A 27,194-nucleotide genomic window follows, 5' to 3' on the forward strand; every position below is an offset into this window, starting at 1 on the left:
TGCTACCGGCCCTGCGGTGCACTGGGTAGAAGTGGGAGATGGATCCCTCTAAAAATAGGGTATCTGCTCCCCTACCAAAAAAATGACATGCCAAATGTAGCATGTCAGGGGGTCACCTTCACTTAAAGCAGAAGTTCCATTTTTGAGTGGAACTCCGCTTTAAAACAAACTTCTCACAAAAAAAAATTCCAACCACCAGCTTTGTCCGAGGCTCCCACCCCCCAGGCATGAAATAACACATGGCATGTCACCTGCCTCTCCACGGTACATTTTATGGTGCCCAAGCGGCCAATCAACAGGCCCTTATGCCATCATACAGGGCAGGAGGTGTGCCATTCAATTCACAATCATCACCAATAATGAGTCATCCTGCCTTTTAATATAACAATAAAAAGTGTTTGGGCTTAATTATGAAAAGTGTCCAAAGTTTCATTCTGATTCACACTGGTTACTGGTTGCTACAGGCAACAAGAAATTTTCCCTTTAGTGCAGTTTTTATACATTAAAAAAAATATTTCCTCTTTTCTTTCAGCAAATGAAGTTAAAAATATTTACAAGCGCAGAAATTAAGAAGCCTGAGAAGTGTATTCCGGAGATTATGTACTTCAATGTGGCAAGAGGTAGGAAGATGTTTTTCTACTAAACCTTAGTCCTTAGGCTGTACGCTGTTCTGAGTGTTGCTCACATTTAATGCCCTAGGTGTTCAGGAATGTATGCCCCTAACATAGGAATTCTATGAGAAATAGTGTAGATCGGCAGCCGACTGTATAATTGTGCCACATCCAAAATTTAAACTAAACAACAAAAAGGATCCCCAATTGGTGGACTTTTTAGGCACATATAAAAAAGCGTAGAAAAGTATATGTAGTACAAATATAATTTATTGAGTAGAAACAGTAAAAATATAACAATAATGTAGCATCTATTGTTTGGAATGTGAATCAGACAGTTTTACACTGGTGTGTGTACAGTGTTTGAGACAGTACTTTTGCACCCAACGCGTTTCGGAGTAAATTAGCCTCCTTCCTCAAGGGTGGGTGTAAATTAGAGACAGTTCTATATTACAGGAAATATATTGAAAAGGTAACAGTAAGCATATGAGTACAAATATATGTGAAACATTTCATAATGTACTTTTCATGTCTTTTACACTTACGTTTACACTGTATTGGCTGACTTGGCATTCCATAAAGCTTTTAGTTAAAGTTTTGGTCTAAGTTTTGGTTACTGAAGCCCCCCCGATTCCCTTGTGAAGACTGAGGAGAAGAATAAATTCAATAGCTTTGCCATTTCTCCATCCTTAGTAACCAGATTCCCTTCATCATTCTTTATGGGACCAATATGATCTGACCTCCCTTTCTAATTATTTATGTAACTAAAGAATTTCTTGGAACTTGTTTTACTCTCCTCCGCTATGTGCCTTTCGTGTTCTATCTTAGCCGCCCTGATTGCACCTTTACATTTCTTGTTGCATTCTTTGTAAAGTTGGAATGGTATGTGTGTGTGAACAAAATGATAACAACGTAATGATGCAAATAACAGATGTCATAACAAATGCTTTATTCAAAATTTCAATGTGCAAAAAATTGCAAGAAATTCCAGTGTGTAAAAAAATTGGGTTAAATTAAAAAAGTTCAAGTCCATAAGAAAACCCATACACTTTATACAGGGTGTGACAAGTGAAAATGGTATTCAGCTCCGTGGCTACCAGTGTTCAAGAAAAACGGAAAAGTGTTCTATCCGCAAGAAAACAGAGTGGTCTCTTACCAGATCTGATGGATCCCTATTACAGAGATCAAGGAAGCTTACGCCGGGATGATCATAGGTGTGGAGATTTCAAACAGCGTGTCTTGATACACTTGCAGGGATGAGCTTAATGTGTTCAAAGATTATATATAAAAAGGGAGAAGCCTCATAGTGTAAAATGTTTAGCCTTAGCAACCATGGTAGTGCCTGGCTTCCCACATCTTTTTATTGACAATAGCTTACCTATTAACCTTACAATTAGGACAGATTTGCCCCCCAGCACCCCTCCCTCTCAATTCCTCATAGACTTCAATGCAGTTTGTGCAAATTCAACAGTGGATCAAATTGTGATAGATTCACATGTTACTAATCTTATATCCTTACCGTATGTTTTAACTTTTAGATATTGAACCAGTATTAAGAGGGGGGGTTTTAAAAGAAAATGAGCATCCCAGTATCCCAGTAGAAAAGGAGAAGCCACGGATCTACTTTCCAGAGACATGGATATGGCAGTTGGTAACTGCTGGGTGAGTCAACCTCTGCAAATATTATGTTATACAGAGTGTTAATTCAGAATATAAATATGTTGCTGAGTCTATTACATATTTAAGGGATTATTCCACCTGAATGGACTTGAGTGGACTGGTGGATGGTTGAGGCCCTATTCACTTTCGTATTTACTTTTCTTATGCTAGAGATGACTATGTCCAATTTGCTGCAAGAAAAGCTACTTTTGTACCTGGACCATTTATGGTACTGTATGTATTGGAGGTGGTGTACCAACAGAAGTTACAAGAGTTGGCTCTCCTCCATTTTGGCCCTCCTCATTTTGGCCTTCCTGGCATGAAATATGTGTTAACTACCACCTAAGTTAGTATGTACTAAATGCTAAAATATCCCATATTTTATGTACCATGGCAAGTAATTTCATGGCAATGACGACATTCTTTATAGGCACAATTTGTTAGTGACAGGCCTAATAAAAGGGCCAAGAAATTGGTAAGATACACTCTACACACCTCTCTATAAAAATGCCTCGGATATTGTTTGCCATTGCTATCAAATATTTTTCACCTTACTAGAGAGAAAATGAAAAAGAGGTTGTACATGATTTCTGCAAAAAGAAGATTGATCCATTTCATTTGAAAATTTTTTTAGATATTATAGAGCAGGGGTAGGCAACCTTAAAGTGGTGGAGATCTACCTGAACAACACGGGAGAAATCAAAGATTACTGGGCACAGTGTCGCCTCCTCACACCTGATTCAAACCTCTAATTGCCGTACTACCGTGTCTCAAATGTGTGCATTGCATGCCAATCATGGGTTTAAATCAGGTGATGAAAAGGCAACATATTGCCTCCTCACTACCTATCAACACACACTCGGATCATTTTTCAGGGGAGCAGCACTTGAATGAGCCCTTAGTTGCATTCAGCAGTGGCACCTTAGGGCTCGTTCACACGTAAAGTTGGGGGATGGTAAAACAGCAGGATAAAATAAAAGTCTATGGCTAAGTTCAGCAAACCCGCAGGAAAGCTGCAGGTACAACAGCAGCCTATTTGTCTTATAGCTCAAAATTTTAGTTTCTATGGTCATTATGAAGCCCTTCTCTCACAATCAGATATAATTCTTCTTAATATTACATAGAGCATGGGTGCTCAACCTGTGGCCTTCCAGCTTTTATGGAACTACAAGTCCCATCATGACTCTGCCTTTGGGAGTCATGCTTGTAATTGTCAATGGCTTGCAGTGCCTCATGGGACGTGTAGTTCCGCAACAGCTAAGAGGGCCACAGGTTGAGCACCAATGACATAGCGTGTTTCAGGGATTGCATGTTAGTGGGATGTTCAATAGAATAAGAGGAATAATGGAGGAGGTTTACTAAAATTGGTGCACACTGAATCTGGTGCAGCTGTACATGGTAGCCAATCAGCTTCTAACTTCAGCTTGTTCAATTAAGTTTTGACAATAAAACCTGGAAGCTAAAATAAGAAAGGGGTTTTTGGGACTTTGCGTGAGGTACAAGACACGTGGTAGGAGAAATTGTAAAATATTTTAATTGGCATATAAACAAAGCATACCTTATAAACATGTGATACATATACATGAATATTTTTGTCTATATGCAAGGCGATGGCATACAAAAAAGAGGAGATCATATATATATACATGCACACATCTGAAATTTCATAGTATCCGATGAAAGTAACTAGCATAAAAAGCCAAATGCTTATTGAGTAATGGATACAAATGGGTTATAGGGTACAAATGAATCACAATCAGACTTTTCTCCTCACACATGCACATCATGTCTCAGAGCATGGCTCTGTGCAATATCAACAGACATATTTACATTTTTTCACCCTTGCCTATTATGTTTTGGAGGGTGCTCCTGGGGTGTGTCAGTGCACTCGCTTCTTCCTTGGGTTCATTCCCTCAGCTCCCGGGATAGACTTGTCTCGCAGATCCTGACTTGCAACACTGCTAATTTAGAACAATCTATACATTTGCTATGCGTTTTCTCCTGATGAGTGCCAACTGGCCACGAAACGCGTCAAACCTATCAATGTCATTATGTACACAACACATAGCTTTACCTCAACTGTGGTTCATTTGTATCCTATAACCCATTTGTATCCATTACTCAATAAGCATTTGGCTTTTTATACTAGTTACTTACATAGGATACTATGCGATTTCAGATGTGTGCATGTATATATAAGAATTGTTCTTTTTTGTATGCCATCGCCTTGTATATAGACACAAATACTCTTGTTTAACCATGTATCATATGTTTATGAGGTTTGCTTTCTTTATATGCCAAATGAACAATTTTACAATTTCTCCTACTACGTGTCTTGTGCCTCACTCAAAGTCCCAAAAACCCCTTTCGTATTTCCGATTTAGGGATGGAGGCGCATGTTATCATGCACCTCATTTAAAGTCCCAAAACCCCTTTGCTTTTTAAAACCTGGAAGCTGATTGGTTTCTATGCAGAGCTGCAGCAGATTTTGCACTGTTCAGTTTTAGTATATAACCCAGAATGTTTGGTAGAATAGGAAGGAAAGTTACCACTGATGTCTGCAATAATGTAGGACACAGAAGGATGGCCACCAGCATTTAAAAATAGGTTTTAGCGCTGACTCTTCAATATAAACAGCATCATTTCATTTTTTTAATTAATTTTTCTATTCAGGGATTCTGGCAGAGCTGAATTCCACCACAAGGCTCCAGACACCATCACAGACTGGAATGCCGGGGCCGTATGTTTGGGTCAGAGTGGATTTGGCCTGTCTCCTCCTGTCTCTCTTCGGGTCTTCCAGCCGTTCTTTGTGGATCTCACCCTCCCATACTCTGTAGTGAGAGGAGAAGAATTCACTCTCAAAGCCACTGTGTTTAACTACCTGAAGCAAAGTATAAAGGTAAGAACATTTATAACATTTTCTTCTGGACACATTGATGGTCAGTAATGGTGTTTGGTCCGAGAATGTAATGCCAATGATAATGCCAATGACTCCAGTTTCAGTGATTTGCCAGTTTTAGGTCCTGTCCAGAGCACTTTTGGGGCTATTAACCCTTTGTTTGTATTGGTGAGATTATTCAGTAAGAAAGGGGGCAATGAATAAAATATAATATATAATTTAAACCAATTACAATTAATCACTGAACTAAATTGTTTAAATGTATTTATAAATCACAATTACTGCACCACAAAACCCAATTGCTGTTTTGTTATATGCTCTGTATTTGTATAGTGCAGTTTTAACGCTCTCCTTCACAACTAAGTATAAAGATTTCTTTCCCTGTTGACAGGTAGAAACCACCCTGTTACCTTCCTTAGAATTGAATGAGGAACCACGTGCTGACTCTCAGTACAGCAGCTGTCTAAGTGCTGATGAAAGCAAAACGTTCTCCTGGAACCTGAAAGCATATGAGCTGGGTGAGTGGTTTGTCCAGTGAGAAATACTCAATGTATTACCCAAATGCTTTGAAAAGGATTTAAAATTAATGATACTCCTTTACCTATGAGCGGAGCTGCCACTGCTGACTTTTTTTTTTTGTTTTTTGTTTTTTTCTTTTTATTATTTTATTTAAACCACAAAAGGCATGTCCAGGTTATTAAACAACAATAACCAATAACATATCCAATACATTTGCATGGAACAAAACAAACCAGAAGGTCAATTCAGGGTGCACAGGGTCTATCAATTTAGGGTATCAATCTCAGATTAGTTTGAAGATCAGGTAGTGTACCATCCAATGGGCAAACCCCTTGCAGTAGGTCCTGGAATTGCCTATACCATTTTCCATTTAAACAATATCAAGAGATGAGAAAGAAGAATTTTTTTTTTTTGTAGACGATACTAAGCTAAGCAGGGCAATAACTTCTCTGCAGGATGTGGAAACCTTGCAAAAAGATCTGAACAAATTAAAGGGGTGGGCATCTACATGGCAAATGAGGTTTAATGTAGAAAAATGTAAAATAATGCATTTGGGTGGCACAAATATGAATGCAATCTATACACTGGGGCGAGAACCTCTGGGGGGATCTAGGATGGAAAAAGGACCGGGGGGTCCTAGTAGATCATAGGCTCAGCAATGGCATACAATGCCAAGCTGCTGCTAACAAAGCAAGCAGAATATTGGCATTAAAAAGGGGATTAACTCCAGAGATAAAACAATAATTCTCCGGCTCTACAAGACTCTGGTCCGGCTGCACCTGGAGGATGCTGTCCAGTTCTGGGCACCAGTCCTCAGGAAGGATGTACTGGAAATGGAGCAAGTACAAAGAAGGGCAACAAAGCTAATAAAGGGTCTGGAGGATATTAGTTATGAGGAAAGGTTGCGAGCACTGAACTTATTCTCTCTGGAGAAGAAACCCTTGAGAGGGGATATGATTTCAATTTACAAATACCGTACTGGTGACCCCACAATAGGAATAAAACTTTTTTGCGGAAGGGAGTTTAACAAGACACGTGGCCACTCATTAAAATTAGAAGAAAAGATGTTTAACCTTAAACTACGTAGAGGGTTCTTTACTGTTATAGCGACAAGGATGTGGAATTTCCTTCCACAGGCGGTGGTCTCAGTGGGGAGCATCAATAGTTTCAAGAAACTATTAGATAAGCACCTGAACGACCACAACATACAGGGATATACAAGGTAATACTGACATATAATCACACACATAGGTTAGACTTGATGGACTTTGGTGTCTTTTTTCGACCTCACCTACTATGTAACTATGTAACTACAGGAGCAGATTCCAGGGTTGTCATGCTGACCTTGGTTTCACTTCCTGGTGAGTTACTGACCTGAAACAAGTATGGAATGAAGTCTCAATAGTCTTAACTCCTCATTCCACAAGCTTGTTCCAGGTCAGTGACCTACAAAGTTACATAGTAGGTGAGGTCAAAAAAAGACACAAGTACATCAAGTCCAAACTATGTGTGTGATTATGTGTCAGTATTACATTGTATAACCCTGTATGTTGCGGTCGTTCAGGCGCTTATCTAATAGTTTCTTGAAACTATCGATGTTCCTCGCTGAGACCACCGCCAGTGGAAGGGAATTCCACATCCTTGCCACTCTTACAGTAAAGAACCTTCTATGTAGTTTAACCACTTCAATACCGGGCACCGGGCACCATGCCCCTTCCTGCCCAGGACAATTTTCAGCTTTCAGCGCTGTCACATTTTGAATGACAATTGTGTGGTCATGTAACACTGTACTCAAACAAAATTTTTATCATTTTCTTCCCACATATAGAGCTTTCTTTTGGTGGTATTTGACTGCCTCTGGGGTATTTATTTTTTGATAAACAAACTAAAAAAGACCAACATTTAAAAAAAAAAAAGTTTTTCTTAGTTTTTGTCATAAAATTTTGTTTTCCCCTTCACTAATGGGCGCTAATTAAGGCAGTGCTGATGGGCACTGATGAGGCGGCACTGATGGGCACTGATGAGATGGGCACTGATGAGATGGCACTGATAAGGTGGCACTGATGAGGAGACACTGATATGAAGAATTGATGGGCACTGATAGGCAGCACTGATATGCAGCACTGATGGGCACTGATAGGCGGCACTGATGGGCACTGACAGGTGGCACTGATGGGCACTGACAGGCGGCACTGATGGGTAGGGATGAGCCCTGCTGTGAAATATTAGATCAAGAATTGTAATTACATGCCCCTATTGAACAGGGGCAGAAAAATTGGGCCTTTGGTGGTGGTGGTGGTGCCACAACACTGCAACCCCTCACAGATAGTCTAGTTGGAACGCAGGAACGAGCCCTGCTGCAAAGCATTGCATAAAAAATTGTAATTACATGCCCCTGTTAAACAGGGGCTGAAAAATTAGGCCTTAGGCACTGGTGCTGGTGCCACAACACTGCAACCCCTCACAGATACTCTAGTTGGAACGCAGGAACGAGCCTTGCTGCAAAGTATTGCATAAAAAATTGCAATTACACGCCCCTGTTAAACAGGAGCTGAAAAATTGGGCCTTAGGCACTGGTGGCGGTGCCCAGAACCAAAAATGTTCTTACAAGCTATCAGCGTGATCATTGAGGAGGAAGAGGATAATTACTCAAGATAGTCACTCAGCATCAGCATAGGCAGTCTTTGAAGGGTTCTGAGATTTAAAAAAAAAAATATTCGGTTACATCAGCATCAGGTACTTGGTAGCTGGTGGTGATACAAGACTGATTCATTTTTATGAAGGTCAGTCGATCGACCGAGTCGGTGGACAGACGCACCCTGTGATCGGTTACAAAGCCTCCAGCAGCACTGAATGTGCGTTCCGAAAGAACGCTGGATGCAGGACAGGCCAGTAGCTCAATTACATACTGTGCAAGCTCTGGCCAGTGATCCATCCTCAAGACCCAGTAACCCAGAGGATTTTTGGTGGGAAAGGTATCCAAGTCAGATCTTGCCCCTAGGTATTCCTGCACCATGTAAAACAGACGCTGGCGATGGTTGCTGGAACCGATCATACCTTGGGGCTGCAGACTAAAAAATTGTCTGAATGCATTGGTCAGACGGCCACCTTCTCCACCGCTCCTTTTTTGATTGACCGAAGCCTCAGCAACATGTTGTCCAGAAAAAGGAGTTTATAACCTCCCAGTCTCTGGCAATGCATTGCACAGACCTTTCTGCAAGGCCTCCCGAAGATGTTTCATCCTCTGCTCCCTCTGCGATGGCAAGATAAGGTCTGCAACCTTACCCTTGTAATGTGGATCAAGGAGGATTGCCAGCCAGTATTGGTCCTTCTCCTTGATACCACGAATACAAGGATCCTTACGCAGGCTTTGCAGGATCAGGGAGGCCATGCAGCGTAGGTTTGCTGAGGCATTCGGTCCAGAGTCCTCTGGGTCACTAAGGACGACATGGTCCGCAGCCACCTCCTCCCAGCCACGTACAAGTACATGTGTTTCTTGGGACTGATCCCTTAAAGACTGCTGCTGATGCTGAGTGCCAGGCTCCACCTCCATACTGACACAATCCTCCTCCTCCTCCTTGTCCCCTTCCTGTGTGATCGGCGGGCATGCAGGAACACTGTCTGGATAAAGGGGGCCTTGAGAGCTAAGGAAGTCCTCCTCTTCCTGCCTCTGTTCTGCCTCAAGTGCCCTGTCCATTATTCCACGCAGAGTGTGCTCCAACAGGTGGACAAGCGGGACAGTGTCACTGATGCATGCCCTGTCACTGCTCACCATCCTCGTGGCCTCCTCAAATGGTGACAGGACAGTGCATGCATCCCTGATCATGGCCCACTGGCGTGGGGAAAAAAAAAACAAGCTCCCCTGACCCTGTCCTGGTGCCATAGATGCACAGGTACTCATCATCACTGCAGCATGGCCAACGTTGAGTTCCACCTGGTGGGCATGTCACAGATTAGGCTGTTCTTGGGCAGGATAAACTCCTTTTGGAGGTCTGCCAGCCGAGCACTGGCATTATATGACCGGCTAAAATGCACACAGACTTTCCTGGCCTGCCTCAGGACATCCTGTAAGCCCGGGTACCTGCCCAAGAACCGTTGCACCACCAAGTTAAGGACGTGAGCCAAACAGGGCACATGGGTCAATTGTCCCTGTCGGAAGGGCAGAGAGGAGGTTGGTGCCATTGTCGCAAACCACCATTTCTGCCTTAAGTTGGCGTGGCATCAACCACCTCTGAACCTGCCCCTGCAGAGCTGACAGAACCTCTGCCCCAGTGTGGCTCCTGTCCCCCAAGCACACCAGCTCAAGCACCGCATGGCATCTTTTGGCCTGCATACTTGCGTAGCCCCTTGAACGGCTACGGAGCACCGCTGGTTCCGAGGACAAAGCACAGGAAGAGGCCATGGAGGAAGAAGAAGAGGAGGGGGTGGAGGTGTGTCACAATGATTAGTAGTGGCATTTTGGAGGCGTGGTGGTGGAACAACCTCCAACACTACTGCACCTTGTCCTGCATCCTTCCCAGCTGCCAGCAGAGTCACGCAATACGCGGTGAAACTTAGGTAACATCCCTGTCCATGCCTGCTGGACCATGAGTCAGCGGTAATATGCACCTTACCGCTGACCGCCCTGTCCAGCGAGGCATGGACATTGCCTTCCACATGCCGGTAGAGAGCCGGAATCGCCTTCCGTGAGAAAAAGTGGCGTTTGGGTACCTGCCACCGAGGAACCGCACATTCCACAAACTCACGGAAGGGGGCAGAGTCTACCAACTGAAAAGGCAGCAGTTGAAGTGCTAGCAATTTTGCCAAGCTAGCATTCAACTGCTGGGCATGTGGATGGCTGGGAGTGAACTTCTTTTGGCGGTGCAGCAGCTGGGGCAGGGAAATTTGCCTGGTACAATCTGACGTCGGTGTACCGAAAGCAGATTGCCCACAAGCACTTGGATGTGACACACCTAATTCTACACCTTCATTCCTCTCAGTGCAGGTCTCAGAGAGGACTGAAGGTATAGTGGGGTTGGAGATATCAGCTGATGAGGAGCAAGGAGAGGTTCTCTTTGTTCTTTGGTGTGGGTCTTTTAGATACGCTTGCCAACGAACTGCATGGCAGGTCAACATATGTCTGGTCACGCATGTGGTGCCCAAGCGGCAGATGTTTTGGCCACGCGAGATACGCTTGAGACATATGTTGCAAATAGCAGTGGTGCGATCTGATGCACTCGTCTCAAAAAAGACCCACACCAAAGGACTTTTGGAATAACGCGCAGAGACAGCAGTGCCCTGCACATTCGGAGCTTTGGGGTGTGATGCAGTAAGTGTGCTGCCCTTAAGCTGGCCCCTGGAGGGCATCCTGCCTCATTGGTGATGTGCCTCCTCCTCCTCTCTCCTATCAGGCACCCACGTTGAGTCAGTGACCTCATCATCCCCTCCCTCCTCATCACTGGAGCAAACCTGGCAGTATGCTGCAGCAGGGGGAGCATGACTGCCAGATTGCTGTCCTTCTTGGGCACCCCTCTGTCCATGCTCACGTTACTGCCTTCATCTAGCTCAGTATCATCATCAGAGCCTTCTAAACACTGGGCATCCTCCTGGAGCATGTACCCAACATATATATATATATATATATATATATATATATATATATATATATACTGATACTGCAGCTAGCAAAATCAACTACCTGCCTGTAGTATGAGAACACCACCAACCTTCTACAGGTAGCTTTAGCTGAACACTGTGCAGAGCTCGCACTACACTAACTTGTAGTTTTAGGTGAACACTGTGCAGAGCTCGCAAAAAACTAACTTGTAGCTTATTTAGCTGCCTGCGGTAGTGATAGAATCAGGAAAAGACCACCAACCTTCTATAGGAAGCTTTAGGTGAACACTGTGCAGAGCTCGCAAAAAAATAACTTGTAGCTTATTTAGCTGCCTGCGGTAGTGATAGGATCAGGAAAACACCACCAACCTTCTACAGGAAGCTTTAGGTGAACACTGTGCAGAGCTCGCAAAAAAATAACTTGTAGCTTATTTAGCAGCCTGCGGTAGTGATAGGATCAGGAAAACCCCACCAACCTTCTACAGGTAGCTTTAGCTGAACACTGTGCAGAGCTCACAAAAAACTAACTTGTAGTTTTAGCTGAACACTGTGAGGAGGACGCACTACACTAATTTGTAGCTTTAGCTGAACACTGTTCAGAGGATGCACTACACTAACTTGTAGCTTTAGCTGAACACTGTGCAGAGGTCGCACTACACTAACTTGTAGTTTTAGCTGAACACTGTGAGGAGGACGCACTACACTAACTTGTAGCTTTAGCTGAACACTGTGCAGAGGTCACACTACACTAACTTGTAGCTTTAGCTGAACACTGTGCAGAGCTCGCAAAAAAATTACTTGTAGCTTATTTAGCTGCCTGCGGTAGTGATAGGATCAGGAAAACACCACCAACCTTCTACAGGTAGCTTTAGCTGAACACTGTGCAGAGCTCACAAAAAACTATCTTGTAGTTTTAGCTGAACACTGTGAGGAGGACGCACTACACTAACTTGTAGCTTTAGCTGAACATCGTGCAGAGGTCACACTAAACTAACTTGTAGCTTTAGCTGAACACTGTGAGGAGGACGCACTAAACTAACTTGTAGCTTTAGCTGAACACTGTGCAGAGGTCGCACTACACTAACTTGTAGTTTTAGCTGAACACTGAGGAGGACGCACTACACTAACTTGTAGCTTTAGCTGAACACTGCGCAGAGGTCGCACTACACTAACTTGTAGTTTTAGCTGAACACTGTGAGGAGGACGCACTACCCTAACTTGTAGCTTTAGCTGAACACTGTGCAGAGGTCACACTAAACTAACTTGTAGCTTTAGCTGAACATTGTGAGGAGGACGCACTACTCTAACTTGTAGTTTTAGCTGAACACAGTGTAGAGGTCACACTAAACTAACTTGTAGCTTTAACTGAACACTGTGAGGAGGATGTACTACACTAACTCTAAATAGTCTAGCTGCCTGACTGTGGTACTAATAGGATCAAAAGAACACCAGCAATTTTCTTCGGGTAGCTGTAAATACTGTAACAAGACAAGCCTGCCTGTCAGTAGGAAGATAACAGGACAGGAACGGATCTAGCTAAACTGAATACAGTGTATATATATATATATATATATATATATATATATATATATATATATATATATATATATATATATATACACAACACCTGGCATGCATATATATACACAATACGCACAATAAGCACGCCGGAAACACACTACACAGGGCCGCCGTGCAGGCGGCCTTATATAGTGTGGGGCGTGTTTTTAACCCCCTGAGCCATAATTGGCCAAAGCCACCCTGGCTTTGGCCAATTACAGCTCTCTCTACTGACGGCGCTGTGATTGGCCAAGCATGCGGGTCATAGTGCATGCTTGGCCAATCATCAGCCAGCAATGCACTGCAATGCCACAGTGAATTATGGGCCGTGACGCGCCACACGAATTTGGAGCCAACGGCCTGTATCGTTCGTAATTTGGCGAATGATCGAACAGATGATGTTCGAGTCGAACATGGGTTCGACTCAAACGCAAAGCTAATCCCTACTGATGGGCACTGACAGGAGGCTGTGATGGGCACTGACAGGCAGGTGTAATGGGCACTGACAGACGGCACTGATTAACACTGATAGGTGGTACTGATTGGCACTGACAGGTGGCACTGACAGGTGGCACTGATGGGCAGGTACTGATGTGTTACTGACAGGTGTTACTGCTGGGCACTGCTTGGCACTGTGGTGGGCACTGATTGGCACTTTGGTAGCACTGATTGGCACTGTGGTGGGCACTTGAATGGTTTTTTTATTGGGGGAATGCTAGGCACTGATTAGTAGTGTTTTTTGTACATTTGAGGGGGCTGTGCTGATAATCAATGTGCTGATTATCAATACAGACCCCCCCTCTTACAGGGAGTGCCGCAGATCGGCTCTCCCTGTCAGCGCGAACCGAGGAATGCTGTTTACCGGCACTTCCTGGTTCACGCTGTGATCAGCTGTGATTGGTCACAGCTGATCATGTGGTAAGAAGCCTCTGACAGAGGCTTCTTATCATGATCGGAGATGCGGGGTGTCAGACTGACACGCCGCACTCGTGATCGCCACGATACGCGCCCCCCGCGGGCATGTGCCGGCATGTTATCCTGCTGGACATCATATGACGCCCAGTCAGGATAACAGAACCACTTCCGGGCCGTCAATCTGCTATAGGCTGGGCGGGAAGTGGTTAAGGTTAAACCTCTTTTCTTCTAATTTTAATGAGTGGCCACGTGTCTTGTTAAACTCCCTTCCGCGAAAAAGTTTTGTCCCTATTGTGAGGTCACCAGTACGGTATTTACAAATTGAAATCACATCCCCTCTTAAGCGTCTCTTCTCCAGAGAGAAGAAGTTCAATGCTCGCAACCTTTCCTCGTAACTAATATCCTCCAGACCCTTTATTAGCTTTGTTGCCCTTCTTTGTACTCGCTCCATTTCCAGTACATCCTTCCTGAGGACCTAGTACATAATAAATAAACAACCTGGGAGCCTGTAATTAAACAAGTCAGCAATGGCATCTTCCAAATGTTAAACTTCAACTACTCTTTATTCTCTTTATTTGGCTATAGCCCTGTCTTTTGGCTAGAGTGGTCTGAACTCTGCAGGTTATGTTGCTTGAGGCCCCAGTTAAAGTCTAAGTTTGGGTCATTTTTCTTTAAATCAGCACAAGGGACCATGCTTACATTTATTGCAAAATGTCGCTTGTACTGGTTCTGGCTGTGATAGTTGAAATCTGAAGTCCTCTGCTCCCACCATACCCTGCAGCTGTACTCTTCTGGCGCTGCGTGGAGTTAAAATGAGGGCTGGACCTGTCACAGGAACTCATCAAGAATGCTGACTATGCATAATCTCTCTGCCCCCCTCTTCCATTCATAGAAGCTGTACTTTTTCTTTCTTCCATGAATAAAAAACTATGAATTGTTCATCTGCCTATTCTCTTTTTATAGATTGCTTTTCCTTTATAGAAGCTTCAGTACAGCTTTTATAAATGGAGGAAGGGGGGCAGAAAGGACAGACATAGTAAGGACTATAGGCGAGCACCTATGACAGGTCCCCCCAAGCTTGTATTATCCCCTGCGACACTGGAATGTTATGGCTGTGAGGTATGGGGGGGGGGGGGGGGGTTGCATAGGACTTTGGATTTCTACTATGATAGCTGGCACCAGCACAAGAAAAACATAATTACCATTCCTTGTGCTAATCTTTGTTTTTAATTATTTGAACTAAACTTAGGATTTAGGTGCACCTAGCTAGGCGATCTTAATGGTTACCATTCCATCACTTTAGCATGTTTCTTTTTTTCCAGGAGAAGTAAATATCGCAGTGATGACAAAAGCTGTTAACTCATTGGAATTGTGTCAGAATGAAATACCTATTGTCCCCACACAAGGCAGCTCTGATACAATTATTAAGCCTCTTCTTGTACAGGTTAGTATCATGATAATTCATTCTCTTAGTTCTTTTCGTTTTATTCAGGTGATTTAAAGGGTAGAATACATTTGTAATTCTGGTCTTACAGTTGTTACCTTATGCTATGTACACACATTATTGGTTGCAGTAAAATCTGGAGAGCTTTATCTCACTTCAAGAAACTGACTGAGAACAAGACCCTTGATTCCAAATTATTTGCTTATACAAGATTAGGAAGTCACTCTAGCAGTCCTATAGTAAGATGCAGTTGTGCAAAATGCTGTAGAGCAGCGGTCGCCAACTAGTGGTCCATGGACCACTGATGGTCCATCAGAACATTTTGGTGGTCTCCAGGGGTTCTGACGCAAATCAACATTGTGCTGGATGTATACCACCCAATGTTGTTTCCTTTGTTGTTCTCAATACTGTTAGCGCGCATTGATACCCGGTGCCGCCTCTGTAGTTCTGGCTAGACATGTGCAATTAGTTTAGTTCCGAATTCGTTTTTTAACCGCACGCAGATTTACTTCGGCAGAATGGCGCTGGTGGGCAAAAGGGCGTACAGGTACGTCCCCTTTAAGAAGTGGTGTCGCCATGACCGCGTCTCCCGCGGACGCGATGCCCACCGGGTGCCCGCGATCATGTCACGGAAAGGAAGATCGGGGAGATGCTTTTGTAAACTAAGCATTTCCCCGTTCTGCCTAGTGACAGGACAGTGATCACAGCTCTCTGTCATCGAGAACAGTGATCACTGTCCTGTGTTAAAGCCCACCCCACAGTTAGAATCACTCCCTAGGACACACTTAACCCCTTCACCCCCCCCCCCCCCAGTGGTTAACCCCTTCACTGCCAGTGTCATTTACACAGTAATCAATGCATTTTTATAGCTCTGATGCTGTATAAATGACAATGGTCCCAAAATAGTGTCAAAAATGTCTGATGTGTCTGCCATAATGTCACAGTCCCTATAGAAATTGCAGATCACCGCCAATACTAGAAAAAAAAAATAAAAATAAAAATGCCATAAAACTATCCCATATTTTGTAGACGCTATAAATTTTGCACAAACCAATCAATATACGATTATTTTTTACCAAAAATATATAGAAGAATACAAAGAGAAGGGGTTGTGACCTGTCCATACCATTATTTAGAACGCTGACATGTCTCCATCCCAATGAATATAAAAAAACAAGAAGGAGAACAAAAGCGGGACTTTGCGTGAGACATGTCAGCACATAAATAACAATTAAATTGGTCAGGCTCAAATAGGGTTGGCCTGTATCCAATGCACGTATATAATCCAGGAGTCAATGATAGTAAATAACAATTGATGATGAATTAAAATGATATTTTTCATAAATACCAGATGTAAATCCTTTGTGATTACGCCCATTGTTATTTACTATCATTGACTCCTGGATTATATACTTGCATTGGATACAGGCCAAACCTATTTGAGCCTGACCAATTTAATTGTTATTTATGTGCTGACATGTCTCACGCAAAGTCCCGCTTTTGTTCTCCTTCTTTGTTTTTTTATATAGAAGAATACATATCGGCCTAAACTGAGGAAAAAAATGTATTTTTATATATTTTGGGGGATATTTATTAGAGCAAAAAGTAAAAAATATTGCGTTTTTTTTCAAAATTGTCGCTCTTTTTTTGTTTATAGCGCAAAAAAAATAAAAACTGCAGAGGCGATCAAATATCACCAAAAGAAAGCTCTATTTGTGGGAAAAAAAGAACGTCAATTGTGTTTGGATACAACGTCGCACGACTGTGCAATTGTCAGTTAAAGCGACGCAGTGCTGAATCGCAAAAAGTGCTCTGGTCAGGAAGGGGGTAAAATCCTCTGGGGCTGAAGTGGTTAACCAATTTAGAAAAATGTGTTCATCTGGAAACATCCAAATTAACAAAAACTCGTTTACCAAATTTTTTCGAAAATGCGAAAATTTGGAAAACTGAAAATACTGAAATTCGTAAATTAAAAAATTTGTAAATTCTGAAATTCGGAAATGAAAACATTCGAAAAATTTGGAAAGTCGTAAATTCTGAAATGAGAGAATCCAAAAACCCAAAATCTGAAATAATAACTAACTCTAAAGCTATAAGTATTTGAATTTCCTTTCAAATTTGGCTGTTGGTGAATGTAATGAATACGAATTTATCCGAAGTTACAAATTATCCGAAATAATGAATCCCATATCTAAACGAATGGAATGTAACAAATTAATAATACTAAATAACAATAACAATAATAAAACATTTTATTATTATTATTTATTATTAATTTGATCTGTTCCATTTGTTTAGATGCGGCATTCATTGTTTTGGATATTTCGTAACGTTGGGTAAATTTGTATTCGTTTAACAGCCAAATTTGAAAGGAAATTCCAATACCTATAATTTAATAGTTAGTTATCATTAGTTAGTTAATATTTCAAATTTTTGGATTTTTGTTCTTTAGAATTTTCGGATTTTCTTTCTTATTTCCGAATTTCCAAATTTCCAAATTTGTGAATTTTTTGAAATTTACGAATTTTCGAATCTACGAATTTACAAATTGCAATCATAACAAATGACCCGAAAAACAAAAAAAAAAACAAAAAACGAATGAAACGAAAACGAACACATTTTTCGGCAATGCACATGTCTAGTTCCGGCTCCTGTGAACTTGGAGGGAGGCGCCAAGAGTAGTGCAGAGAGCAGGAGGTGAAGAAGGAGGCGACTTCCAATGGCAGCACTGATCACAGACTGGGAGGGAGCACCGAGCTCAGGCACATGGCTGGATAAAGAGGTGAGATCCAATGATGAGTCTGTGTAAGGTAGCAGTGTGATGCAAAGTCCGGAGGGGGGGCGGAGGGGGGCATTGTGTGTATCAGGAAGCGGTGTGATCCAGGGGAGGGGGCAGAGAGCCGGAGCATTGTGTGTATAAGGTATGCAAAATTCATCTTAGTGGTCCATGGGATTTAAAATTGTGAGTTTAGTGGTCCGGGAGGTCCGAAAAGGTTGGCGACCACTGCTGTAGACCAAAGTAACCAATTTGATTTAACATTTCAAAGATTTGTCTAAGAAAAATGAACTCTGGGGTTTATTTACTAAAGGCAAGTGCACTTGGAATTGCAGTCGCTGTAGATTTGAAAGGCAGAAGGAATGGCTGCACACCAATATACGAATATGAGTCCTTTATTCTTGATACTTTATCCATAAAACAAAGTGACACACCAAGGGAGACAGCAACAACGGAGATGCGTTTCACACCAGAATCATGTGATTAATCATTTCTCTAAAATGCAGCGCTGACCTTCCTTAACCGCTTGCCGACTGATTCTCGCAGATATACTGCGGCAGAAGGGCACATACAGGCATACTAACGTACCTGTACGTTGCCCTTTAGGAAGCGGCTTGCGGGCGCACATGTGCACCCGCTGCAAGCTCGGTGAGTGTGAACGCGGGTCCCACAATGTCCGCGGGGATACCCGCGATCGTCTCACGGAGAGGAAGAATGGGGAAATGCTAATGTAAAAAAGCATTTCCCTGTTCTGCTCCCTGTAACTGTTGTCGTGTCACACATAGCCCACCCCCCCTACAGTTAGAATCACTCCCTAGGACACACTTAACCCCTGCAGTGCCCCCTCCTGGTTAACCCCTTCACTGCCAGTCACATTTACACAGTAATCAATGCATTTTTAATCGCATTGATCGCTGTATAAACGTGAATGGTCCCAAAATAGCACCAAAAGTGTCCGATCTGTCCGCCATAATGTTGCAGTCATGATAAAAATTGCTGATCGCCGCCATTACTAGTAAAAAAAAATATTAATAAAAATGCCATAAAACTATCCCCTATTTTGTAGACACTATAACTTTTGCGCAAACCAATCAATAAATGCTTATTGCGTTTTTTTTTTTACTAAAAAATATGTAGAAGAATATGTATCAGCCTAAACTGAGGGAAAAAAATGTTTTTTTACATATTTTTGGGGGATATTTATTATAGCAAAAAGTAAAAAAATAATGTGTTTTTTTTCAAAATTGTCGCTATTTTTTTGTTCATTTTGTTCATCTATTTGTAGGGAAAAAAGGACGTCAATTTTGTTCGGGTGCAACGTTGCACGACCGCACAATTGTCAGTTAAAGCGGTGCAGTTCTGAATTGCAAAAAGTGCTCCGGTCTTTGAGCAGCCAAATGGTCCGGGCTGAAGTGGTTAAATAGGACCTCTCACTGTGTGAAACACAGGTGTGAGTGAGGTCCGTGGAACCATTTCTGTGTCCCAGCCCTGCTGCAATCAGAATTATAATCCAATGCATGGCTGGGATAAACTAACAATGAAATGGACATAAAATAAATGCATAGATCCATTATACAAGAACAAGAACAGAATGGAAAAATAAAAAATAAATTATGCATCTATATATATAATGAAAAAAAAGAATATAAATAAATATATGTACACAAATATATAAGAAAAAAATATAAAGAAAACATTTATGAAAAAAAATGTATGTATATACAAAAAAATGTATACAAAAAAAAAAATATATATATATATAACAAAGCAGGAAAAAGAAAAGAAAAGAAAAAAAATTGAGGTGGACAGCATTTTTTGCTTGCACATACATTGAAAAAGAAAAAAGAAAAAAAACAGACTGCAACAAAACAAGAGGGAGACAAGACAATAAGTGCTTAAGGGGCACATATGGGGACCAGGAAGGGGATTGGGTTGTACGTATATAGAAACCTCTGATACATTCAGGTAGCAGACCTCAAATGACTTAATCAACTTATATCCCACACCATCGGGGGGGCTTGTGAGTTTTTTAACCATTACATCAAAACAGGATTGCATACTTATGTCTAGGGTGTAACATTGCGCTTACTACACCCGATATAACCCATAATGAGAAGGTGGGGGAAGGGGAGAAGGGGAATGGGCATACCCAAGAACCAAGAGCAAGATAAACAGTACAACAGCATTAAGTGTAAATGATTAACTGTTATAGAAAACCTAGGGTTGTAAAGTGCGTGGGTCTCATCCTTCAAGAAATTAATTGTGTGCCATCAGTCTTCAAACTGCCTGCCCGGGGGTGGCAGAAGGTGGTGACATATTAGTCGTATAATGTATCCAAGTGGCCCATATAGTGTAGAATTTATCATACCTGTCCCTGCACTTCGCAATCCATTCCTCCGTTGCCATAATAGAATTTAGCAATTGCACCCAATCGTGTCACCCTGGAACGTGGGCCGACTTCTAATGTATAGGAATCAGACGCCGGGCGGCATTTAAGAGGTGTGGGAGAATTGATTTACGGTAAAGGCTTAGAGGGGTGGATGGAACGTGCAATAAAAACTCCAATGGGGAATCCTGCAGATCTATATCCAAGATAATTTTTATCTGGGCCCTAATATCCTGCCAGAAGGGCCGAAGCCTCGGGCACTCCCACCAAATATGTAAGAAGGTGCCTCAAAGCCCACAGCCCCTCCAGCATGCAGCAGAAGCTGTTGGATATATCCTGGCCAAAGTCGCTGGGACTCTATACCATCGAGTCAATAGCTTGAAGCTATTCTCTTGCATTTTAGTGTCCACTGAGCTCTTGTGGGTAAGCTGGTATAAATGACTCAATTGAGCCTCCGCGAATGTATGCTGCAGGTCTCTCTCCCACTCTCGTATGTATATTGGTTTTCCCTGGGACTCCGCAGACTGCAACATCTCGTAAAGCACAGAAATAGAGTGAGGGATGGGGCCTGCAGACTTGCATAGCTTTTCAAACGGGTTGAGGGAGGAGGGAGGTCGGACCGGATGAGGAAAACTACAGATAAAGTGTTGTAATTGTCTATAGTGCCATTCATCCATCGGGAAGCTGCCGAACTGGCAGCGTAGCAATCTAAGGAAACTAGTCCTTGTTTGTGTACAAACCTTCCACATCGCACCTCCCCATCCCCTGTCCACACGCGGAAATAGGAGAGGTGTTCCCCTGGGGTGAACCAGGGGAAGCCTCCAAGAGGTGCAAGCGGGAACACTGGCTGTGATAGCAGCTCCCGCACATTTAGTGCATCCCATAACTTCAGCACGTGGACAGAGACCGGCAACACGAAACCCAAAAGGCCTCGACATTCCCAGGGGAGCCATGGAGCGTGAGACAAGTTACGCCCGGCCAGGAATTTCTCAAGGGGAACCCAAGATTTGGTGGCGGTATGGTGCTGCCAATCGAGAATCCTTTGCAAGGCAACCGCCTCATAGTACCTGCATATTAAGGGGACCCCCAACCCCCCAAGTCTCTTAGGACGCTGCAGTGTATGGAGGGCCAAGCGGGGTACACGACCCTGTCATATAAATTTTATGAAGGCCGAGAAGAGAGATCTGAGTAGTGCTATAAGTGCCATTTGGAGGTAGAAAAGAATTCTTGGCAGTATATTCATTTTCAGGATACTGACTCGTTCCATCCATGAGAAGGTGGTACAGTCCCATTGCAAAAGATCAGCTTTAATCATGGTGAGTAAGGGGGCAAAGTTACACGTGTATAATTGTGCAATTGTAGCTGGAAGGTGAATGCCTAAATATTTTAAGGAGGAGCAGCATCATGTAAAGGAACAGGAGGTTTGTAATTGTGAGCGCATCGCAGGAGGGATAGTAAGAGGGAGAATCTCCGATTTACTATAGTTAATTTTAAAGTTGGAGAGAGAATGGAATCTCCGTAGCTCCGCCATAATGTTAGGGAGGGAAATCAGTGGGTCTGTGACATAAAATAGAACATCATCAGCATACGCCGATAGTTTGTGTTCTGTCATCCCTACCGTGAGCCCCTTGATGTTAGGGTTAGACCGTATCAGGGGGGACAGGGGGCACCCCTGCCTTGTCCCGTTCCATATAGGGAAAGGGTTAGAAAGCGTCCCGTTTACTTTAACCAGTGGTTCTGGGGAGCTATATAAGGACCCTATCCACCTGAGCATATTATTGCCTAGGCCCAATCTGGATAACACCGCCTGAAGGTAGGCCCAGTTCACCCTGTCAAAAGCTTTTTTTTTTTTTTTGCATGAACCTGCATCTTGATAAGTCCGGGAATAAGGATAGCTTGGCTCCATCAAAGTCCATGTGGCGGGTCCCCCTGACATGGTACATGATACGTTCTTTCACGGTATATTTGAGCAATTTGCAGATAATGTCCCGGGGTTTGTCAGGATCATCAGAGGGGGGTCTGAGGGCCCGATGAGCGCGATCGATCTCTATGTGATCAGGAGCCTCTCTACCCAGAATCTGTGTGAATAACCCCTGGAGGGTCCCGTGGCTTCTGGTAAACCGCGTATGCGAATATTAACCCTTCGGCTCCTGTTCTCCGCATCATCAAGTTGGTCAAGCAAAGAATCAATACGATGATCTTGCATCCTGCAGCGTGTCTGTAGGGCCTGCAGGATAGGGGTAATGTCCTCCACTGTTGCCTCTAAGGCCTCTACTCTGCCCCCAATATGAGCTGTGTCTGCCTGCAAATCCTCAATGTCCTTCCTGAAGGTTTTCTCCATCCAGGCCATGAAGCCCTCCAGATCAGGGGGAGGGCTAAGATATGTGACCTCAGGTCTCCATCTTCCAGGGCCATCTGCGGGCCCCTGTGCCCAGGAACCGTGCGGGGGGGATCTGGGGGCTAGAGGAGGGAGAAGCAACAGGGTTCACCTGATAGCCATGAGGTAATCTGTGTGGGGTATTGCTGTGGTACCTTCCGGCATCCTGTCAGCTCGGGCTGCTGAAGGGGCTTCCCTGGGAATCTGGTAAGGAGGGGAGAGGAGGAGATGCAGGTGGATGGCGCGGTGATGGGATCGGGGATGCCGCGTGTGCAGCCTTGGAAGACTCACCCGGCACCATCTTGGATTCTGCTCCTTGCCGCCGGCCTCAACCGGTAAAATATGCCTCCAGGGAACTGGATCAGAGTCGGGGAGTCCTCCGAGGTTGCAGGGATTGCTTCCTCCACGCTGGCATCTCGTTGGGCTGGTGTCTGGAGGTTGGATGCTGCTGCATTTAGCGCTGTGTGGAGCGGGTCAGACGGAGCTCAGCTCACACACGTCTGCTCCGTTCCATGACTCGGCCACGCCCCTTCAGCCTATTTGCCTTTAGTAAATCAACCCCAATCACCAATCTCATCTTTGCTCTTGGTCCCCTTTGTTCTTTTAGCTAAACTTTGTTTATTTGTACTTGCAGCCTGGAGGAGTCCTACAAGACAAGTCTTACAGTTCACTGCTTTGTAACCAAGATGGTAAGGAGTTACTGTGAATTCTATAACTGGGGCATATAGAAAAACAAATATGTAATGAGTTTGTCTGTTTCTGGACCCAATAACCATAGCCCACCATAGAAAATTTCCCATGTAAGTGCCTTTGCAGTGCACATTTAGGTAAACTGACTACGAGTGTGTAAGCAGGGCCCAAGCGCTGGATACCCAGAGGGGAGGAAAGACACACATAGAGACCCGAATTTTTAAGTAAGTGTATTAAGGTGGAAGTCACAACAAAACAGTAACAAAGCCTATATGATGGCAGGCTGGTCAGCAACATCTACAGAGAACTGTGTAACAGTAGCCTGGAGTGTTACACTAATCCTGAAAGCACCTGGCAGAGGGGGCAGCTGGAAGGCGGGTGTGCAACTGAAGAGGGAAGGATCCTATCTGTAGAATAGGCGGACAGTCCCTACTCTGTCCCTCCTCCACTGGAACCTCTCCCTATGCTATGTACACTCTCCTTAGCCAGTGGGTTACTGTCCCTAACATAACCACATGCAAAATGCGTGCCAACTGCAGTGAGTCAGTACTTTTTATAAGCATTGCCACATCAAAGGTGACTGCAGAGGTCACCTGGGGTAGCAGTATCCAATTGGACAGCTGTTCTCCTGATGACACCTATGGAGGCCTCATAGGTTCATTCTACCCTCTACTCTCTATGCATGGTGACTTCAGAGCAGCACCGCCTATGCAGGGAGGACAAAATACACCTTCCTACAAGTGCGCAGAACACGTACCGAAATCTAGAAAGCTAAATAAAGGCCAGTATTTTCAAAAAGATAGACCTTTATATAAGGTAATGGCGAGTTTTAACCCCTGTAAGGTTGTTTTGTTTGCCATCCCATTCCCATTGGGAATATTTCCCTTTAGCCCTGTGACAAATCCACATCAGGAAGTGAGAGGAAATCCCTACAAAGTGAGGGAAATCCTGGTAGTCACCAAACTTAGTGTATCTACTAGAAGATACCCCCTCTATTCCTATTCTGAGGAATGCTCATATAATGGGCTTTTCTTTCCCTTTTGGTTATCATGGTCACAGGACTAAAAAAAAGAGTGAACCTCTTGAACTGGGAAACAAAGGACATAAAAACTCTTAGTTGGTCTAACCCATTTCCACTCTATCCAAAACTCAAAGCTAAATAGGAATTGCAATATTTTGCTTGACGTTGTAATCTCTGATTACATATTTCTCAAAATCACATTTGTGATTTTCCTTCATATAAATACAGTGATACATTTTACAAATGTGCTTTGTCAACTTCAGGAAGCACAATAAGAATAAGTGATAATCCTGTAAGTAAAAAAAATAAAAGAACAGCCCAGTCATGTGACCCATCAAAGTTATATAACTGGCTACCCTTCAATCACACAGACCTCTGTTGCCACAATAAGCCACACCATGCAATGGGACATAAAATGCAGGGTGATAGACACATGCATAACTTAAAACCTATTGAAGGGAACATTGTAACTTGCATGGCATGGCCTCTCAATGGATACAGAAAATTGTGCATTTTCATTTCCCTGAAAAAAAGTGTGAAGTTTCAGTAAAATCTCACCATTTTGGCAAAGTGTATAAGAGAATAGGAAATGACAAAGGCTTTCGGTAGCTATTTCAGTGTAATAGGCTTTAAATGGCTCTTTAGGTTAAAAAAGCTCTTTTACTCTTTTACCATAGACTTGCTCTTGTGTCAGAAATGGCTCCTCCAAAGCCTTGATAATTTCAAAGTACCAGATAAAAAAAAACTGATGGAAAGAAGTAAAATGGAAAAGTTAATGTGACAGCACACAAATACAATACATTTAAAAAATACAGAATTCTGAATTAAATGAACTAAAACTACCTGAAATACACCCCCCTCCAAAAAAAAATAAATGGCAGCCGAGGGTAATAGGAACGTCATTATGCGGGCTCTGCATGCTGTACAGCCATGTGCATGGAGAATTGAATAATTGGAAAAGGTGTCCCCATTTACCCTTACCTCATTTCTGGGGACAACCAGTTTGTATTTTCCCTCACTTTCTTTCTAGATGACAGTGGTCATCACTACAAATAGAGAGTGTGAATCTTCCCAGTGGGGACACAGACAGCAATAAAATCCTGTCTAACCTATCCTTTACCCAAAAGTAAAAAAAGGTTTTGCCTACAGATATAATTTGCCTTGATGAAGCTGTGTGCATGTCTAACATCTAATCATACACTAGGGTAACTCCTATTTCTGCAAACTCCCCTTAAAGTGACGTTGAGATCTATCTAATTTAATTAAAGTCTGGATTTGTAAACTTTGATGTATGTTACATGTGTTATGGTCTATACGCATATGCACAAGCACCCAAATTAAGTTTTAGTCAGAACATGAATAACATATATGGCCTATATCAGTGGTTCTCAAACACTAGATAATGGCCAGCTTCCAGGCCACAGCCTCCCTCCTCCAGGACTTTCAGCTATCTGTAGATCGCCAAACCCTTACACAATACCTCGTAATTCCCATATAATTAGTGCTCCCAAACTCTCATATTTGCCAGTTGTGCCCCTAAACCTCCCCCACAATGCCATTGGCCCCCTGAGAACTCTCAGCCCTCACAAAGCCCTTAGCATCTCACAGGGCCTCCTAACCTTCCACAGTATCCTGCAAAGTCCCTAGTGACCCTGAGAGACCCCAGCCCCCTCCAGAACCTCATCCTCTACAAGGCCATCAAGTCTGATGCAGCGTACTTTAATCCCCCCAGAACCCTCATTCCCACACTGACACCCAACCCCATTCAGAGCCTCCTGGCATATTAATAAATAGTTGGCTTTTCCATACTTTTATTGTGTAAGTATACATTTTTTTTTTCTTTACTGTTGGAGCATGAAAGTTTATAAAAGAATTTACCGAGATCTGGTCTCAATAAGGTTGAGAACCATTGATCTATATCATTGTTCTATTTTGCTTGTTTTGCCTTTATGTGAATCTAACACCAGTGTGTTTACATCAGGAGAATCAAAGACAGAGAACGTCTTTCTGCAAATTCCAGAGAATATTCTAAAAGATTCTGAAAGAGCTTATGTAACCGTTCTGGGTAAGTTGTACATAATCACTGTAAATGTAAACCCTAAACCTCTCTTGTGATTTCAATGCTAACATGTTAGCACACTAATACACTAGTATTAGGATGTGGCCTTTAGTTTTTCCTATTCATAGATACATAGTTCTTCCACCATTAAATAGAAAAGAAGACTTTGGCATTTTTTTCAAAGTAAAAAGATGTGGGCTTCAGATCTTTCTATTCATTGATAGTACACTAGTAATTGGAAGTGGCCATCAGATCTTCCTATACATAGATACTACAGTAGCATTAAGATGTTGCCTTTAGTTCATCCCAATAATAGAGAGTACACTAGTAATAAGTTATGGCCTTTAGATCTTTTTATATATTTATAGTAAACTAGTGATGTTGTCAACAGTAGTGAGGCTTTTAGGTCTTCCTATACTTAGACAATGTTGAAAATAAGATTTGTCCTTCAGTTCTACTTGTACTTAGCATAGTAGTATTCCATAGAGAACATTTTACCTACTATCATTAGCCCATATAAAACAGTTCAGTAGGTTGTAGTGCAGCTTTTCAACAAAGTAAGCAGTCACATCCAGAAGAGTCTTGGAAGAGGATTATCTCCATAATCTCCTAGAACAGTAAAATATGAAATTTATTTGGTGGTAACTTAAGCAGCTTAACTCATCCTCTCTGGGTCCTGCTAT

The 27,194-nt window shown here is 42.9% G+C and overlaps 1 protein-coding gene across 1 annotated transcript in view; it reads left to right on the plus strand.

Moving 5' to 3' along the window:
* The window catches only part of LOC141105652 (alpha-2-macroglobulin-like protein 1), a 229,058-nt gene that overhangs the window by 114,865 nt on the left and 86,999 nt on the right, over positions 1 to 27,194 (plus strand). Inside the window, exons 17-23 of the mRNA XM_073595628.1 lie at positions 533 to 620; positions 2,150 to 2,273; positions 4,944 to 5,169; positions 5,561 to 5,687; positions 15,081 to 15,202; positions 23,376 to 23,430; positions 26,434 to 26,517. Coding sequence (XP_073451729.1) covers positions 533 to 620; positions 2,150 to 2,273; positions 4,944 to 5,169; positions 5,561 to 5,687; positions 15,081 to 15,202; positions 23,376 to 23,430; positions 26,434 to 26,517 — 826 coding nt within the window. The remainder of the gene's footprint in view (positions 1 to 532; positions 621 to 2,149; positions 2,274 to 4,943; positions 5,170 to 5,560; positions 5,688 to 15,080; positions 15,203 to 23,375; positions 23,431 to 26,433; positions 26,518 to 27,194) is intronic.

The sequence above is a fragment of the Aquarana catesbeiana genome, linkage group LG08 (assembly GCF_042186555.1).
Source record: "Aquarana catesbeiana isolate 2022-GZ linkage group LG08, ASM4218655v1, whole genome shotgun sequence".
NCBI lineage: Eukaryota > Metazoa > Chordata > Amphibia > Anura > Ranidae > Aquarana > Aquarana catesbeiana.